At 43.3% G+C, this 18,321-nt stretch overlaps 2 protein-coding genes across 7 annotated transcripts in view; one reads left to right on the top strand and one right to left on the bottom strand.

The window, feature by feature from the left end:
* Nucleotides 1–387: 387 nt before the first annotated feature.
* ACYP1 (acylphosphatase 1) lies at nucleotides 388–13,839 on the bottom strand. Of its 2 annotated transcripts, none has more exons than XM_086709250.1 (3): nucleotides 13,577–13,839; nucleotides 8,071–8,168; nucleotides 388–802 (listed from the first exon to the last, which is right to left on the bottom strand). In XM_086709250.1, the coding sequence occupies exons 1-3, from the start codon at nucleotides 13,737–13,739 to the stop codon at nucleotides 587–589; spliced, it is 477 nt and encodes a 158-aa protein (XP_086565376.1). In that variant the 5' UTR covers nucleotides 13,740–13,839; the 3' UTR covers nucleotides 388–586. The 2 variants fall into 2 exon arrangements, with proteins under 2 accessions (XP_086565376.1, XP_025775241.1); XM_025919456.2 differs by lacking the exon at nucleotides 13,577–13,839 and adding an exon at nucleotides 8,590–8,716.
* A 141-nt stretch (nucleotides 13,840–13,980) lies between these two features.
* Nucleotides 13,981–18,321, top strand: part of ZC2HC1C (zinc finger C2HC-type containing 1C) — a 48,909-nt gene continuing 44,568 nt past the window's right edge. For 2 of the 5 annotated variants that reach the window (XM_086709248.1, XM_086709246.1), the window contains exons 1-2: nucleotides 13,981–14,117; nucleotides 14,984–16,331. In XM_086709248.1, coding sequence (XP_086565374.1) covers nucleotides 15,003–16,331 — 1,329 coding nt within the window. In that variant the 5' untranslated portion in view covers nucleotides 13,981–14,117; nucleotides 14,984–15,002. Of the gene's footprint in view, nucleotides 14,118–14,783; nucleotides 16,332–18,321 lie in introns of all 5 variants that reach the window. The other 3 variants (XM_086709245.1, XM_025919904.2, XM_086709244.1) reach the window with 3 other exon arrangements.

Raw genomic sequence — 18,321 nt, 5'->3', positions numbered from 1 at the left:
TATTTATTTTTTTTTTTTAAATTTATTTTTTTTTTCAACGTTTATTTATTTTTGGGACAGAGAGAGACAGAGCATGAACGGGGGAGGAGCAGAGAGAGAGGGAGACACAGAATCGGAAACAGGCTCCAGGCTCTGAGCCATCAGCCCAGAGCCCGATGCGGGGCTCGAACTCACGGACCGCGAGATCGTGACCTGGCTGAAGTCGGACGCTTAACCGACTGCGCCACCCAGGCGCCCCGAAAACAATTTTTTAAAATGATTCAAATAATTTCTTTTTCTTTCAGCTCTCTTTAAATTACCTCAAAATTCTCTTCCCATAGATGTTTGCTGAGTAAATACCTCTTATTTTGCCCAAAATGAAGTTCACCAAAGAAAGTACCCTACACAGAAGGTTCTAATGTGTTTTTATTTATTAGAATTATGAATAGTTAGTTGTCATCCTTCTATCATACATATACAGTGATATTCAAATATCTGATACTAACATAACTTACTGACAAATTCTAATACTGAACACAGAATAGTTCTATATTACTAATAAAAACAAAACCAGTGAGTTTATCTTAGAAAATTTAAATTCGGGCCATTATTTCACAATCTGGAAATCTGAGTAATCCAACTTTATGATGACTTTCTCATTCCTGAAGTTTGCTCTATCGATATGCGATTTGGGACTTCCTCTTGTCTCAAGCCATTCCTGCATATGACGCACTTCAGAGATGGGACCTTGCAATTGTCCTTGCACTGTGCCCTGGTCAGTGTTCTGGACCCAGCCAACCAATCCCAGCTTTTTACCCTCAGCCTAAGGGAAAGAAAAATATGAGAGAGAGAAAAATCCAGTGAGATTGAAAACAGTGCGACTACAATCTGTTGCCAGAATCTTGGCCTAGAATCAAGCCACTGAAACTAATTTGATATTGTCCAGAACAGTCAAAACAGAACTACAGCAAGGAGAATCTCATTGACCTTAACATGAAGAGTTGGCCACTTGACGCCATTTCCTTCTTCTACCCTATAAAACCCAGGCACTAGAAATTTTCATTATGTAATCAGTTTGGTCAAGTACTAAAGACTTAAGTACTAAAGCAAATCAGATGCTTTCAAAATGATTCCCTAAGGCTGATTGTTGTTAGGATACTGGGCTGTATCTTGCTCATTTTCCTTTCTCCTAATCAAGAATCTGGTGGGTATATTAAACAGAAAAAGCATGAAGTTATCTGATCCTTCTCTTTGTCTTTAGCCAGGACCACACCTAAACAAATCCAGATGAACGAGTGTCCATTATATCTTTAAAAATCGGGGCGCCTGGGTGGCTCGGTCGGTTAAGCGTCCGACTTCGGCTCAGGTCACGATCTCACGGTCCGTGAGTTCGAGCCCCATGTCAGGCTCTGTGCTGACAGCTCAGAGCCCGGAGCCTGTTTCAGATTCTGTGTCTCCCTCTCTCTCTGCCCCTCCCCTGTTCATGCTCTGTCTCTCTCTGTCTCAAAAATAAATAAACGTTAAAAAAATTTTTTGTTTAAATCATTATTTCCTGGGCAACTCATTCCTGTGTTCTCACTACAGAAAAACTGTCTAACCCAAAGTCTTTACGTTACATCCAAAGCCCACTCTCTCTCCTCCTCCTAGGGCAGGAAAAATCATATAGTGATTAGCCTCTGAACATCAAAGTTTCATGAGACTATATAACTATTAGGTTTTTATTTGATTTTCTTTTCTTTCTGTCTAAATAATCACAGCACCTTTAAATTGAATAAGTTTATGAATACCATCTAATCATCGTAGTTGCTTTTCTCTTAGCCTTTCCAACGTTCTTTCCTTTAAGTCATTAAACTGTGGAATGACTGAAAAACTGGGAAAGGTAGCAATGTTTACAGGTAATTTTTTTTTTTTGGTAAAATTTGCAAGCAGAGATATTATAAAATTTATTGTTAAAGTAACCTATGTAGGGGCGCCTGGGTGGCGCAGTCGGTTAAGCGTCCGACTTCAGCCAGGTCACGATCTCGCGGTCCGGGAGTTCGAGCCCCGCGTCGGGCTCTGGGCTGATGGCTCGGAGCCTGGAGCCTGTTTCCGATTCTGTGTCTCCCTCTCTCTCTGCCCCTCGCCCGTTCATGCTCTGTCTCTCTCTGTCCCAAAAATAAATAAACGTTGAAAAAAAAAATTAAAAAAATAAATAAATAAATAAAGTAACCTATGTAAATGGAAGGAATTGGGTTACAAAAGAAAATGGGAGTTAACATGACTGCGTGCCCAAATGCCAGAGTAGTGACCTAATAAATATGGGAAATTGCTGCAGTAGGCCAAAGAAAATGTAAATTGCTGCAGTAGGCCAAAGAAAATGTTATGCACGGCCAAACCATGTTTGATGAGAAACTAAAGTATCTATCATATCAGTTATGTTCAAAGCAAAGACATGTTTGTATAATGAACAGAGAGGCTGCCGTCAAATAAGTAACCAATTTAAGGGATACAGAGAAAATTAAGGAATGAAGAAAAATAGAAGATACCTACAGCACGCATTAAGTGCCAAAATGGTGGCATTAAAAAAAAAAAAAAAAAAAAGAACAAAAACACAGAGAATGGATTTCAAGGAAGGACTACATCCAATTGACTTTGTATAACAATTGCACTCTTCTGCTTCAAATTAACCTAGGAGGGTCCGATATCCTTACATCTTAGAAGTTACCTTATATGGTAACTAGATATAATAATGATTATATTAAGTTTTGAGCAGGAGTTTATAAAGTCACAATAATCTTTAAATTGCAGTGTGATTTATCTGAACTCCTGAGAGCAGAAAAAAACACTCCCAAGTTTGATTGGTGTTGAGAATGGGAATTTCCTATAGGAGTTTCCTGTAGGTTTTATTTGTGCATTTGATTCTGTTCTTATTTTCTTTTTCTTTTTTCAATTTTTTTTTTTGACGTTTATTTATTTTTGAGACAGAGAGAGACAGAGCATGAACAGGGGAGGGGCAGAGAGAGAGGGAGACACAGAATCGGAAGCAGGCTCCAGGCTCTGAGCTGTCAGCACAGAGCCTGACGCGGGGCTCGAACTCACGGACCGTGAGATCACGACCTGAGCCGAAGTCGGACGCTTAACCGACCAAGCCACCCAGGCGCCCCTATTTTTATTTTTTCAAAAATGTATTTATTTGTTTTGAGAGAGGCACAGACAGCACAAGTGGGGGAGGGGCAGAGAGGGAGGAAGAGAGAGAGAATCCCAAGCAGGCTGTCAGTGCAGAGCCCAACACAGGGCTTGAACCCACAAAAGCCTGAGATCATGACCTGAGCCAAAACCAAGAGTTGGATGCTTAACCAACTGAGCCACCCATGTGCCCCTGTTCTTACTTTTATTTTTAAAGTCTATTTATTTATTTTGAGAGAGAAAACAGGGGAGAGTCAGAGAGAGAGAGGGAGGGGCACCTGGGTGGCTCAGTTGGTTGAGCATCTGACTCTTGATTTCCACTCAAGTTATGATCTCACTGTTTGTGGGATCAAGCCCTGTGTTGGGCTCTGCACTGACAGCTCAGAGCCTGCCTGGGATTTTCTCTTTCTCTCTCCCTGGCTTTTGTGTGTGCTCTTTCTCTCTCTCTCTCAAAATGAATACACTATAAATACATACATACATACATACATACATACTTAAAAACCTTTTTTAAAAAAGAAAAAGAGATGGGGCGCCTGGGTGGCTCAGTCGGTTAAGCGGCTGACTTCAGCTCAGGTCATGATCTCACGGTCCGTGAGTTTGAGCCCCACATCGGGCTCTGTGCTGACAGCTCAGAGCCTGGAGCCTGTTTCAGATTCTGTGTCTCCCTCTCTCTGACCCTCCCCCGTTCATGCTCTGTCTCTCTGTGTCTCAAAAAAATAAAATAAACGTTTTAAAAAAATAAATAAATAAAAATAAAAAAGAGAGAGAGAGGGAGAGAATCCCAAGCAGGCTCTGCTTACCACACAGCCCAACATAGGGCTTGATCTCACAGAAGTAAGATCACAACCTGAGCTGCTATCAAGAGTTGGACGCTTAACCGACTGAGCCACCTAGGTTCCCCTATTCTGTTCTTATTTTTAAATGATAGTATATTTTTAAGTGATAGCATAATGTTGCTGAATCATGTTCAGTTTTGAATATCTATCGAAATAAATGAACAGTGTTTGTTCCTAAGAAAATTACAGGAAGCTAATTCTTCCTCATAACCATATTCTGAAAACATTATTTTAAGGAATATAATCACCAACTCCAGTCTCCATCTAAAAAGAAAGTCCTTGCAGGGGCACCTGGGTGGCTCGGTCAGTTGAGCGTCCGACTTTGGCTCAGGTCATGATCTAGCGGTTTGTGGGTTTGAGCCCTGCGCCAGGCTCTGCTGACAGCTCGGAGCCTGGAGCCTGCTTCCGATTCTGTGTCTCCCTCTCTCTCTGCCCCTCCCCTGCTCATGCTCTGTCTCTCAAAAATAAATAAATGTAAATAAATAAATAAACAGAAAGTCCTTTCAGATCAATAACCTAGACTTCCATCTTAGGAAACTAGAAAACGAAGATCAAGCCAAAATTCAAAACAAGCAGAAAGATAAAAATAATAAAGATTAGAGTAGGGGCTAATAAAACAGAGAATGGAAAAAAAGAGGAAAATCACTGAAACAAAAAGTTGGTTCTTTAGAAAGATCAAAAATTGCCAAACCTTTAGCTAGACTGATAAAGAAAAAGAGAGAGAAGGCTCAAATTACTAAAATCAGTAATTAAAGAGGGGACATCACCATCAAGCTTACAAAAATAAAAAGGACTATAAGGGAATACCATAAACAATTGGGTAGCAACAAATTACATGACTTAGATGAAAAGGGAAGATTCTTAGAAAGACTCAAACTACTGAAACTGGCCCAAGAAGAAATAGACAATGTGAATAGACCTGTACTAAATAAAGAGACTGACTTAGTAATTTAAAACTTCCCACAAAGAAAAGCCCAGGACTAAACGGCTTCAGAGGTGAATTATATCAAATGTTTAAAGAAGACTCTTTCACCAACCCTTCACAAATTCTTCCACAAAACAAAAGAAAACTCTTCCCAAATCATTCTATTAAGCCAGTATTACCCTCACATCAAAACTGGGCAAAGACATCACAAGAAAAAAAAAAAAAAACAAACCCCAAAACTCTAAGCTAATATTAGTTGTGAATATGGATGCAAAACTCAACAAAACATGAACAAACCAAATACAGCAACATATAAAAAGGATGGCACACCAAAGAAAAATTGGGGTTTATCCTAGCAATGCAAGGTTGGTTCAACATAGAAAAATCAATACACTATAGCTTAAAAAATCATATTAATTATAAGCATGATATTAATAAAACAATGTAACATACCATATTAGCAAATAAAACAGAAACCGGATGAAACCAGATGATCATGTCATAGATGAAGGAAAAGCATTTGACAAAATTGAACACTCAAACTCGGAATAGAAGGGAACATCCTCAACCTAATAAAAAGGTATCTGTGAAAAACCCACAGCTAACATCATAACTAATAGTGGAAGGTTGAACACTTTCTCCTGTGATCAGGAACAAGACAAGTGGCCCTTGCCACATCTACTTAATATTATACTGGAGGTTCTAGCCAGGGCAGGGAAGAAGAAATAAAAGGCATTCAAAGTGGAAAGGAAGATGTAAAACTACCTTTACTCACAGATGACATATCTCATATACAGAAAAATCTTAGGGGATAAACTCACACACACAAATTAGAACTAGTAAACAAGTTCACAAGATTGCAGGATATAAGATGAATATGCAAAAATCAATTGTATTTCTATACACTGTCAACGAACAATGAAAAATGAAACTAAGGGAACAGTTCCATTTATAATAGCATTTAATATAATACATTTTTTTATTAAAAAAATTTTTTTTTAACGTTTATTTATTTTTGAGACAGAGAGAGACAGAGCATGAACGGGAAAGGGTCAGAGAGAGGGAGACACAGAATCCGAAACAGGCTCCAGGCTCTGAGCTGTCAGCACAGAGCCCGACGCGGGGCTTGAACTCACGGACTGTGAGATCATGACCTGAGCCGAAGTCGGCCGCTTAACCGACTGAGCCACCCAGGCGCCCCGAATGTAATACATTTCTTAGGACTAAATTTAACAAAAGAAGTACCAGATTTACTTATGGACAACTGTAAAATATTGTTGAAAGAAATTAAAGAAGATGTAAATAAATGGAAAGACATCCCATGCTCAAAAATGGAAGACAATATTGTTAAAATGACAATACTTCCTAAATTGATCTACAGATTTTTAGAAATTTTTTTAAATGCTTATTTATTTTTGAGAGAACGAGAGATAGAGTGCAAGCAGGGTAGGGGCACAGAGAGAGGGAAACACAGAATCTGAAGCAGGTTCTGAGTTGTCAGCACAGAGCCCAATGCAGGGCTTGAACCCACGAACTGAGAGATCATGACCTGAGCCGAAGTCAGACACTTAATCAACTGAGCCACCCAGGGCGCCCCATGATCTACAGATTTTAAGCAGTCTCTATTAAAATCCCAGCTGCCTTCTTGTAGAAATTGACAAATTAATGGTAAGATTCACATGGAAACATAAAGGACCCAGAATAGACAAAAATAATCTTGAAAAGGAAGAACAAATCTGAAGGACTCACACATCCCAATTTCAAAATTTACTTCAAAGCTACAATAATCAAGACGGCATGGCACTGACATAAGGGGTGAGGGGACAGTAGAGAAAGATGGGCTATAATACTGCCGGGTCCTTTCCCTCAACAACTTTAATCTTTGACGCTATCACCTCAATTTACTAAGACACAGGAATTTACACTGCATACTTGGTACCAAAGCTAATTGGAACATAGCTCTTGCTTTAACTTTTCAGCAGTTCTCTTTTTCAACAAGCACTTCATGTATGAGTATGAAACAGGGGGAACTGATTTGCAAGTGATTGGAAAAAGAGGTATGACATATACCATTCATATTTCGAAGATGCAGGATTGAATTTTCTGTCCCACAGTACCAGGACTGTGACACTTCTTGTTCTTCAGTCTTAACTCATTATCTTTGGGGTTGGCAATACAGTGGGAAGGCCTGATATCCTCTTACAGAGACAGAAAGCAAACTGAGATTGCAGCGGTGTGTGCAAGTTGAGGGGAGGTGAGTGACATTAAGGCAGAGGTAGAGTCTGGCTGTCAATGGTTTGTTCATGTCCACAATTACTCTCTATTACTCTAGTAGGAATACTAGACTCCATGTTCAATGTTACCATTACTTACCCTGGGATACGTAAGGTATTTTTATTAGAAAAGCTTTAGCTTGAAAAGGTAACTCTTCTTTCAAAGCCATAATGAGTAGGAAGGAATCAAGTGGGGGAATGGGGTAGATGGAAGAAATAAAAGAGGTCTGAAGAAAATGCAGCAGCTTCAGAGGAAACAATTACATAAATTGCATAATTTATCAATAGTTCATCTAAATGCCATCTGACCAATGTTAGCTTTCCTACAAGAATTGTGATCTCGTTTGATGAGGCCACAACAGGGAGAACTGGGAAAGCCCTCGATTCCCCTGGGGAAGAGAGACGCTCATTAAAAAAAATTTTTTTTTTCCAACGTTTATTTATTTTATTTTTGGGACAGAGAGAGACAGAGCATGAACGGGGGAGGGGCAGAGAGAGAGGGAGACACAGAATCGGAAACAGGCTCCAGGCTCTGAGCCATCAGCCCAGAGCCCGACGCGGGGCTCGAACTCCCGGACCGCGAGATCGTGACCTGGCTGAAGTCGGCCGCTTAACCGACTGCGCCACCCAGGCGCCCCGAGAGACGCTCATTAATAAGTGTTTAGGTACTCTGGTACCATTGTCATGAAAGACCGATAGTAACAGCAGATGATTCTGCCATTTACATTGTATTTCACTCACTACAAAGCATTTTCATACCCATTGCTCTACAAAATACCATGCGGCTACCAGACAGCCAGCATCTCCCAAAACACATTTGTTAGGAACACTGTCTCTTGTTCCCATACACATAGCCTAGCTATGTCCCCAAAGCTTGTAGGCCACATACCTGAGTGTATTTGCGGAAAAACACCCCTTGGACCTTCCCAAAAATCTCATAATCCACTGATATCAGGGTGTCCCCTTCTGCCATGTTCATGCTCATACCTGTCAGGGACCAGAAAAGCAGAAAAGTAAAGAGCTCGGTATCTTATTCCAGGACCCCAAATCCTGAAGAAGAAAGGGCCATACCCACACGTCTCCATCTGTAACCCCTGCGACCTCTCCCTGACATAATGATCCTCGAACTTCAGAGCACAGAAGCGAATACGTGCAAGCGCGGATATTGTAAGTGACAGGAAATCACCCAGGCCAAAGAGCTACGGGTCACAAATGCCCACAGAGGCCCCTGTTGGGGCAATTACCTGCTTATCCAACTACCTTCCTAAACCCATCTCTCACCTGGCTCCCTCTCCATCCCTTCCTCTTCCCACGGACCTGGTCCCCTCGGCCACCAGAATCACCTCCTACCAACATTTTAGGGGTAATCAAACTATGAGCACGCCACGGGGCCCTGTCCCAGGCTCACCCTTCACGTCCTCTTGTCAGGCGCAAGGGACTACACCGGCGACCCGCACCCCAACGGTTCCCACAGTCCTGTAACCTCGGCGCCCGGAAGCCTAGAGAACGGCTCCTCCTTCGCTGTCTCCCATGCCCATCACCTCGTATGACCAATCAGAAACGGCGCCCTCGGTCCAGGTCCCGCCCAGAAGGCGGGATTTCCATCGGGCTAGTCTGGGAGCGCCGGTAAACCTTGGGTCCGGGATCTGTCCAGAGTCTTAGCTCTCATTCTACAGACACAGGCCTCCCCCAACCTCGGTGTCTAAGCGCACCCCTTTTCTCATTTTTCTCGTGGGGAGAAAGACACACGTGAAGAAGCACTTGAGATAAATTTACTCACTCAGTGAATATTTACTGAAAGCGTTCTGTGTCCCAGGCACATTTCTAGGTGGTTGACCTACATTAGCGGACAAAAAGGATCACTGGTCGGGAGGAACTTAAATTTTGGAAGTGGGAGATAGATGATAGACATTAAATACCATAAACAAATAAATTGAATAGGACACATTGGCAATCCTGCATTGATTAAGTCTAACAGCATCATTTTTTTTTTTTTTTTTTTCCAGCAGCATTTGCTCACTTTGTGTCTCTGAGTTATCCTTTGGTAATTCTCACGATACATCAAACTTTTTAATCATTATCATATTTGTTATGGTGATCTATGATCAGTGATTATGATTCACTGAAAGCTCAGATAATGGTTAGCATTTTTTAGCAAAGTATTTTTCAAATTAAGGTATGGGCACTTTTTAAAGACATAATGCAATTGCATACTTAATAGACTACAATATAATACACTGGGAAAGCAATGCATATAAAAGTTATATTTCTATTTGATTCACTTTATCGCAACCTTCACTTTATTGCAGTGATCTGGAACAGAGCCCATGATGTCTCTGAGGTATTCCTGGTAACTTTCTGCCCTTTTTCTTTCAGTTCTCTTCAAATTTTGGGCCATGCCCAAGTCTGGAATTGGTAGCAAGGGAGATAAGTGAATAGAGAGGTCCCAACAGCAGTTATTTTTCCTTCTGTGCTTCTGGAAGCTGCCCATGAAATTCTAGCTTACTATGAAAACTCCAAATAATGCTTATCTAAGTCAACCAATCACAAACACAAGCAAAATAACCCACGGCCCTGGAATCACAATTGAATCAATCAATCTAAGCCAAATGACCACAATGCATGAATTTCTTTCCAGAAAAGGGAATTGTCAAGGGGGTCGTGGCTGACGATTGTTAAAAGTACAGTCATCTTGCAGGCATTTGAATACAGCTATCCTTATGATTAAGAATGTATGTGAAGGAAAACTGTGGTGTTTATTGTTCCTCTTTGGACTGCTTGTATACATTACATCCTTTCATAATATAAGACTCCATATGTGATTATTCCAGGAAGGCAGACTTGGCGAGGTGAGGTGGATTTGCAACAGAAGTCATAAAGATTAACCATTTTGCTTGTTCCCCCACTGAAAAGTGAGGATCCAGATCCTGAGGAATCATATAACCTTAGTGGGGGTGAAGGTGGGGTGGGAAGCAGGATTGAATGTTATACTTGGAAATATTTGAAAATAATGCTAAACAGAGTGCCTGACTGATGTTATTTCTTTCTCTAAAATTCATTTTTAATGTTTTTTTTTTGAGAGAGAGAGAGAGAGAGAGAGAGAGAGAGAGAACAAGCAGGAGAGGGGCAGAGAGAGAGAGGGAGACACAAAATCTGAAGCAGGCTCCAGGCTCTGAGCAGTCAGCACAGAGCCCAATGTGAGGCTCGAACTCATAAACTGCGAGATCATGACCTGAGCTGAAGTTGGACGCTTAACTGATGGAGCCACCCAGGCACCCCTGAAAAATTCATTAAAAAAAAAAAAGACAAAAAAATCCCAAAGCAAAACAAAACAAAAAACTAGTTTCTCTATAGAATTTAAAACAAACAAACAAACAAACAAAAAAAAAACCACAACTATTGTCTACTACATATGGGACATACGTAGAATATACAAAGAAATATACAAAGATGAATGATATATAATTTTGTCCTCAAAGAATTTATTTAGGGGGTGCCTGAGTGGCTCAGTTGGTTGAATGTCTGACATCAGTTCAGGTCATGATCTCACATCTGTGAGTTTGGGCCCCGCATTGGGCTTGCTGCTGTCAGCACAGAGCCCACTTCAGATCTTCTATTCCCCTCTCTCTCTGTCCCTCCCCCTCTCGCACTCTCACTCTCAAAAATAATAAATAAAACACTTAAAAAAATTTTAAAGGGTTTATTTAGTATAAGGGATGACTATGCATGCAAATAAAGTGTACAACATGCTCATCAATTCCACGACCATCCACTGAGAGCTCATCATGAGTCAGCCCTGTCCTGCCACAAGGACAGAAGATATCTGAAAGGGCAAAGGAGCAAAAAGATTCATTTTGACTGGGAAGATTGGGAAAGTGTTCTTGGAGGAAGCAGCACATCATCCAAGGTTACACAACCACGACCAGTAAGTGATAGAGCTGGGATTTACTTCCAGAAGTCTGAGTACAGAGCCCACTCCCAGAAATGTTACGCTCTCCCACCTTCCAGCGCATGGAACTTGAGGCAAGTTAGTACTGCTGAGATAAGAAAGTGGGGGGGGGGGGGGGCGGGGAGTGCAAGTAGTCAGGTGTGGCTGGACCAGGGGTTCTCAACCCTGGCTGAACAATAGAACATTGGGGGAAGCTTCTCAAAATACCAATACCCAGGTCTCACCCCAGAAATCGCTTTCCAGGGAGTCCTAAAGCTCAGCCAGGGGTGCTACCCACTGGGCTAGACTCTGGAGAGGCAGGGCTGGAAAGGTAGACTGGACCTCATCTGGCAGATCCAAAAACCACGTTAAATTATGTGTTCCAACTTGAAGGGGAAAGATAAAGAAGGTATAAGTAAAGATATAGGTAAAGAAGAAGCCACTAGGTAGGAGAATGATGGGGGTCGGAGGTAGTAGGATAACTGCTCTGGCAGCAGCATAAAAAATGAGCTTTGGGAACAGATGTTGCAAGCAAGAATAGCAGTTAGGAGAGTGATGCTGTCTGAATGGAAACTGAGGAAGAACTCACCAAGGGCAGTAGAAATATAAAGGAACAGTCACAGGGGCGCCAGGACGGCTCATTTGGTTTAGCAACCGACTCTAGGTTTCGGCTCAGGTCGCGATCTCATGGTTGGTGAGTTTGAGCCCTGCATTGGGTTCTGCGATGTTTGAGCCTGTTTGGCATTCTTTTGCTCCCCCTCTTTCTCTGCTGTGCACACACACACATACTCTCAAAATAAATAAATAAATGTAAAAAAAAAAAAAAAACAAGAAAGAAACAGTCATGTATGAGACATTGCAGAATAAATTCAACAGAACCTGCTGACTAGTGAAACAGAAGGGGTGACCAAAGGGAAGGAGTGGAAGACGACACGTTATCAGCATGAAGGAGAACCCCGGACAAGAAGTAGATGGGGAAACGGGGAGATGATCATGAGTTTGTTTTCTGTCATACCGAGTTTGAGGTTCCTGAGGAACGCTCATGTGAAGGTGATACACGGGCTGTTGGAAATTTGAGTCTGTAACTAAGGAGAGAGTGTTAAGGTGGATATCATTTAAACATAGGTGAGACCAGAAATGTCAGCATTTGGTTGAAATCATTAAGGAAGAGAATGTCTGGAACTGCATACATATGAGAAACCAGAGGGCTTTGGAGAACACCAAATTTGGGAGGCAGGTGAGGAAAAGACATAAATGTCAGAGACCTGGAAGAAGATGGAGGAAGCACATGAAAGAAGAAACCAAGAAGACATCAGAGCAAGTGAGAAGAGAGTTCCAAGGGAGGGAAAAATCAATGATGGCAGATGAATAGGCTGAAGAAATAGCTTTTGTCTTTGGCTATCGGGAAGTCATTGGCAGCCTGGCAGTTAAAGAAAATGGTAATGGTGGAAGCCAGACCACAACGGACTGGACAATGAGGGCAGATGAGAGAGTGGGGACCGCAAATGTACAGCTATCTATTAAGAAGTCTTGCGGAGAAGAGGAGAAATGAAGGGGAACCTAAGATGAGAAGCAGCAGGTCACGGGAAGTGAGGTTTGTTTTGCAGGGGAAAGTTAAACATATGTTAAAACCAAAGAGAAGGAGTGTGGGGGTAGATACAACTTGAGGTAAACAAGATGGAGGGATACAGTGATGGAGGCAATTCCTGGAGGGTACCGGAAGGGACTAATTCAACAGAACTCATGCGAAGAGAAAGATTCTTTCCCCTCAGAAACAAGAGGAAAGGAATGCAAGATGGAGGGGGGCACCCTGGGAAATTCTGGCAGAGTGGAGGGGAGCTGTAGGAGTTGATGACAGGCAGGCCAGATGCTGAGATAATTGGGACCGTCGGAGTAGCGGGAAACGTCTGAAACTGCATATATAGAGAAAGCAGTAGAATCAGCTAGAAAAGAAAAGAAGGAATCAGAAAGGACTGCCCTGGAGGGCCCACCAAGGAATTTCTCTGAAACATATAAAGCTGTAATATGACATGTTGAAGCATTAACACCGACTACTGCTGTCCATTTTATTTCCCATGTGCATTAATCTTTTGAGTAGTTACAGGAAAAAAGTAAACTGCCTGTTTCAAACAGCTTACACAAATGAACTGAAGCCTGAAGACAAATAAACGCTCTTCTAATGTTAACAAGTTATAGAATACCATTTAGTGTTGAAACCAAGTTATACAGATTATTTTCGATCTGGTAGTTCACTTTATTATCATTACACTTGGCTGAGTCACTGTTGGGCCCCACAAAGAGACGGCCAGAGTTACCACGTGAGAGTAAAACATTATATCAAAATAATTAGCTTGGCTACAAAAACTACCTCGGAGAGATACTGAGTAGCAAAACCTAGCCAAGTTGCTAAAATTTGACCGCAAGTTCCACACTAGTGGGGAAGAAAAGTACAGATGGACAGCCATACCTGGGGCCCGTACAAAGCAGCCGAGCGTGCTAAGAAAGGCTATCAGCAGGCCCACTCCCGCTAAGTGGGCGGACACCGGAATCCTGCGGCAGAACGACTCCAAGGCACATCTAGGGGCTCTGTCTTTTGCCAGAGAAGGGCACACCCCAGGGTCTGGGAGCATCGTTCTCAGAAAAATACAAGTTCTTTGATGGAGCCCCAGAAGAGCCTCTCCCGCCCCCTCTCCCGTTCCCCAAGGGCAGGGCGGGACAGAGCTGCAGAGTTGGCGGGACACCGGGTCAAGTGACACTCAAACTGACCACACCCCCCCTCCCCCCGCGGGCCGCTCCCGACCGCATGCGGACTGCGCCTGCGCGCGCCGGCCGGGCTGCGTTCGCGGCTAGAGAAGGGGCGGGGCGCGCACGCGCTCCCGTCTCCAGGCAACGGGAATAACAGAGGCCACCTGAGAGCGCCTGCGCGGCGGTCGGTTGAGGTGGGGGTCTGGTCTGGAAAACTAAGTCCTGGTGCTTCCCCTGAGCAGGAACGGTCGCCAGTGACTCAGGTACGCGGAAGGGGGGGACAGACATGGGGTCAGCGCCTCGACCCCCCCAAGGGCTCCATGGACAGAAGAGCGAGGGCTTGTTCCCACAGCGGAATCCCCAGTGGGGGCGCCCCGGCTGACCTCGTAGCACAGAGCGTGACTTCGGCATTCCGGATCTAAAAGCTGCAGCGGCCAGGTCAGGTGGCCCCCAGCTCTCAGGTTACAGACCTTCCACCGTCCGCACCGCCGGGACTTCTTGGGTGAGAGTTTGGCAGCCAGGCACCTGCTGCAGGCCCTGAGCGGCCTCTGTGTTTGGAGTCAAGCACGGTGCCAGCAAGAGCCAAGCCCTGAGAGCTCTCTTGTGCCAGTCACTTACCTCTGGGCCTTAGTTTACTCACCTGTGAAATGATAGGGCTGGATTCGGAGTCCTAAGGTCCCTAAATGCCAGTCATGTAACTGAGCGAAACGTTCAGTTTATGGGTGAAGAACCGAGCCAGCAAGGGGAAGCTGCTTGTGCTGTGTCACAGGCCTAAACCTTGACTTTCAATTCGATAGCTCTTGCCATTAAATCTTTCCACCCATCCATACTGCGTATGGCAGGAGCATCACTGTGTATGGCAGAGGCTGGTACTGGAATAAAGCTAGGTGGCAGGAACACCCGTGTCACGTTCGTTTTTCTATTCTCAGGACCTAGTTAAGTACCCACAGGAAATAATAAGCATTCACCAAATGCTTATTGGAGGAAAGCTCTGGCATACCCAACACCACTGTTCCTAAGAAGTTCAAGAGAATATGTAGGTAGGACAAATGTGGAAACAGTTTACTTTAGCAGCTGGGGTGAACCTCAGACAAACTCCTTACAGATATCTGGTTTAAATCTCCCCTAGGCTTCAGTCCAGTCCCTGAATGGCTGGTCTCCAGTTGGCGCCACATCTGCCTGTGGGCGTTATGCTCCCATATAATAAAGCAGAAGCTCCAGGGCTCCTCTCAGCTAAGCAAGAGCCCTGTGAAAAAGGTGACTCTTCTCAGCGGTCCTCAATGGGGCACCCAAGGAACAATTTCCAGCAGAAGCTTTTGAGCAACAAAGAGCTGATGCCGGAGAATCTCTACACTCCCTCCAAATGGAACATGTACAGCAAAGCTTGGAGCTACTCCTATCCCCAGTGTGTTGGAATCAGCCAGCAGGATTCCAGAAGCAGTCCCCAGGGCCAAGCAAAGGGTTTGTTTTACTCATCAGATCCTCAGTCCTGGTATCCCAAAGCAGATAACCAGGAATTCATCCCCTTTACAAAGAAGCGAGTTGGGGTGGACCGGGCATACCCACTGAAACCTGTGTTCCACAGGAAGTCTCATAGTACGAGTGAGGCTGCCATTGATGGGGACCAGAATGTCTCTCCAAGAGCCCCTGAACCAAGAGGGTTTCCATACAGCAGCGTTGGTTCAAGGAACTGGGAGAATTCATCTGGGGTTTGTGCTGTTGCTGCCACACAGGAGGAGAGGGCCGTGGTGGCATATCCCAACAGGACTGAACGGGTGCAGATCCAAAGACTAGAAGCTGCAGGGGAGAGCTTACGGGAGGAAATCCGAAGAAAAGAGACCCTCCTAAGGGAAAAGCTGAAGAAGACAGAGGAGGAACTCAGAAGGATCCAGAAAGAAAAGGAACAGGCTAAGGAAAATGAAAAAAGAGAGCTACAGAGAATGACATTCCCCAGGAGGAGAGTTAAAGGTAATAGCAACACCACATACAAATCTACCTTCTCCCCAGAACTGGGGGCTGAGGAGGTCTTCAGCAGACACAGGGGAGAGGATGAAACTAGAGGATGGCCTCAAGAAAATTCTAGTCCACTCCAGTTCTCTGATTATGGAATACAGAAGCTCAAAAGGGAAAGACTGGTGGCAAGCAATAACAAAATCCGAGACTTAGTCTCAGGGCCACCAAAAGAGTTCTCTCAGTCTTCAGGAGTGCCAGGCCGTGCTTCACGGGGATCCACCAGCAATTCTAGTCTGTCTAGGGCACCAGACTCCTCAGTTTCCAGCTGTTCTACCGAGGAGCCAGAACTTGGCGAATGTAGCCATTGTGGACGCAAGTTCCTGTTGCTCAGACTGGAGAGACACTCCAACGCCTGCAGTAGGATGCAGAGTTCCAAGAGGAAAGTGTTTGACTCCTCCAAGGCCCGGGCCAAGGGCACAGAACTAGAGCAGTACTTGAACTGGAAGGGATCAGCCTCAGTCCAGGTAACAAGGGCAGGGCCTTATGGATTTGACTTTGAGTGGGGATCATTGTAAAGGGACTGTTATATCAGTTTTCTTTAGAAAAAGTTCATGTGTCATATAGGGAGAGAGTGAGAATGAACATTTATTGATTACAACTGCATGCCAGGCACTGTAATGGTAGCTTTTCATAAGACCCCCACCACAACCCTTTGGGGATTTCACTGTCTCTTATTTTATCAATTCAAAAATCAAGTCTCAGAGAATTTTACTTACTTGAGATCACAAAAGGCTTTAAATGGCTGAGTCAGCCTATAAATCTGGGTTGGAATGACTTCAAAATCTAGACTTAAAAAATATTATGTCCTATTGATTATAAAAGTAATAAATGTTTACTACAGAAAATGTAAAAGATGGGAAAAATATAAAGAAAAACCATGCAGCTGTTCAACCCGCCCCCCCCCCCCCCCCCCGCCCCGAGAGAATTCCTTGCTCTTTGCAATGTATGTTCTGCCACCTCCCAAGATTAGGATTTGTTACTAACTCCTATAACCATATCTACTTTTTCAAGATTAGCTCAATTTTGATATACCTTCTTAGTAAGTATATAAAACACAATTAAGTTTGCACTTTTGGTTAACATTCCAACTGCAGAAAAACTAGGTTGTAAAAAAACCATGAGACGCTTCCGTGGTAAGGTTAGGGGTACCTCACAGGCACATCTGGACAGTCAGATCTGGAGAAGATTGTCTGTCTCATGGATCAGTCCACTACGCCGCCAAGGTTATGCCCCTTGGTTTTTCAATGAGTGTTTGCCAAAGTGTGGCCTGCTGGCAAATGCTTTTTATTTTAGTAGTTTTAGTGTGCGTTAGAAAAATATAACATCATATGAAGCCCGTGGTGTCTAGGAATCATGAACTTAAAAGAAAAATATGAAGTAATCTATAGTAAGGGGAATAAAATGAAAGTGGTAGGCAAATGATCAAAGTTTGGGAAAGCCTAGACCACATGACCTCAAAGCTCCATCCAACTCTACTTTTCTAAAAAAAATATGAGAGCATATTCTGTTTTCATTTCTTTTCAACACTCCCTTTGCTGCACTAGCACGTCTTGTCCGTAAGCACTTTACAGCTTCCATGCATATTGCTGGGGCCTTTGACAACTCAAACTTATGTGGTGGCTGTTAGGAGAAGTCATTTGTAGTTATTTCTTTCAGTACTATTTGGAAGATCACCACAAGAAAGTCCCTTCTGGGTTCAGAGATAATCTGCCTGAGGTCCAGTTTCCAAAATTTTGCTCTTGCAGATAATGATATGATCACCAGTTTTCCTGGTCTTTCCTGTTTTCTTTCTGGTCAACCCAATAACCCACTGGGGTCTTCTCTGTCCCACTATAGCGGTTATTTCTGGCCAGCACCTAAAAGAATCTTGTGTTTTTTAAATTCCTAAATACATCAGGAGTGAAGCAAAAGAATTGAGTTTCTGAGATCAGACCCCCTAGCTTTGTGGAAACTCATTTGGGGCAGTATGTTGCACTGAGGACACCAAAGCAGAAAGGGTCTAGATTGAGATGCGCTCCGCTCCTTGGAATGTCCTAAGTCTTATTCGAAAGCTTTATGCCTTTGGAAGCTGAGTGGTTTGTATCTCCCTCTTACTCGTCTGGTGTACTCATGAGAGTAGGTGATTTTCCTTGAGTCCTTTAATGTTCCCATAACTTCTAGTCTCCAGTCTGGAGACTCTCCAGTCTCTCCACTGGACCTTAAGCATTTGAGCACAAGGCCAACATCTTTGTGCTTTGTGATTGATGAGTGTTAACTGAATAAAATTTCAATATGATGAATTCAGTGTAACTATCATATAGTTGAGGAACTTCTCCCTAATTCAATTCTCTTTAAAGTTCCTGGATTCCATCTCTAACACTCAGATTCTCTTGTCTTCTTGTCTGTTTCATTCAGTAAGACTCTCTCCTGAAGGATCCTTTTCCTTTGATAATATCTCTTCCTGTTATTCATCAT

The sequence above is a fragment of the Puma concolor genome, chromosome B3 (assembly GCF_028749965.1).
Source record: "Puma concolor isolate L17-30 chromosome B3, mPumCon1.1.hap2, whole genome shotgun sequence".
In the NCBI taxonomy this organism is placed as follows: domain Eukaryota; kingdom Metazoa; phylum Chordata; class Mammalia; order Carnivora; family Felidae; genus Puma; species Puma concolor.
Note: the sequence above shows the minus strand (reverse complement) of the source record. Positions and strands in the feature narration are given on the sequence as shown.

Coding starts and splice junctions, on each gene's coding strand:
- ACYP1 (XM_086709250.1), bottom strand. CDS start 13,739: ATGCTCCCAGACCCTGGGGTGTGCCCTTCTCTGGCAAAAGACAGAGCC. Junction 8,169..13,576: donor CTGCTTTGTACGGGCCCCAG/GTATGGCTGTCC, acceptor GGTCCCTGACAG/GTATGAGCATGAACATGGCA. Junction 803..8,070: donor TTTTCCGCAAATACACTCAG/GTATGTGGCCTA, acceptor TCTTTCCCTTAG/GCTGAGGGTAAAAAGCTGGG.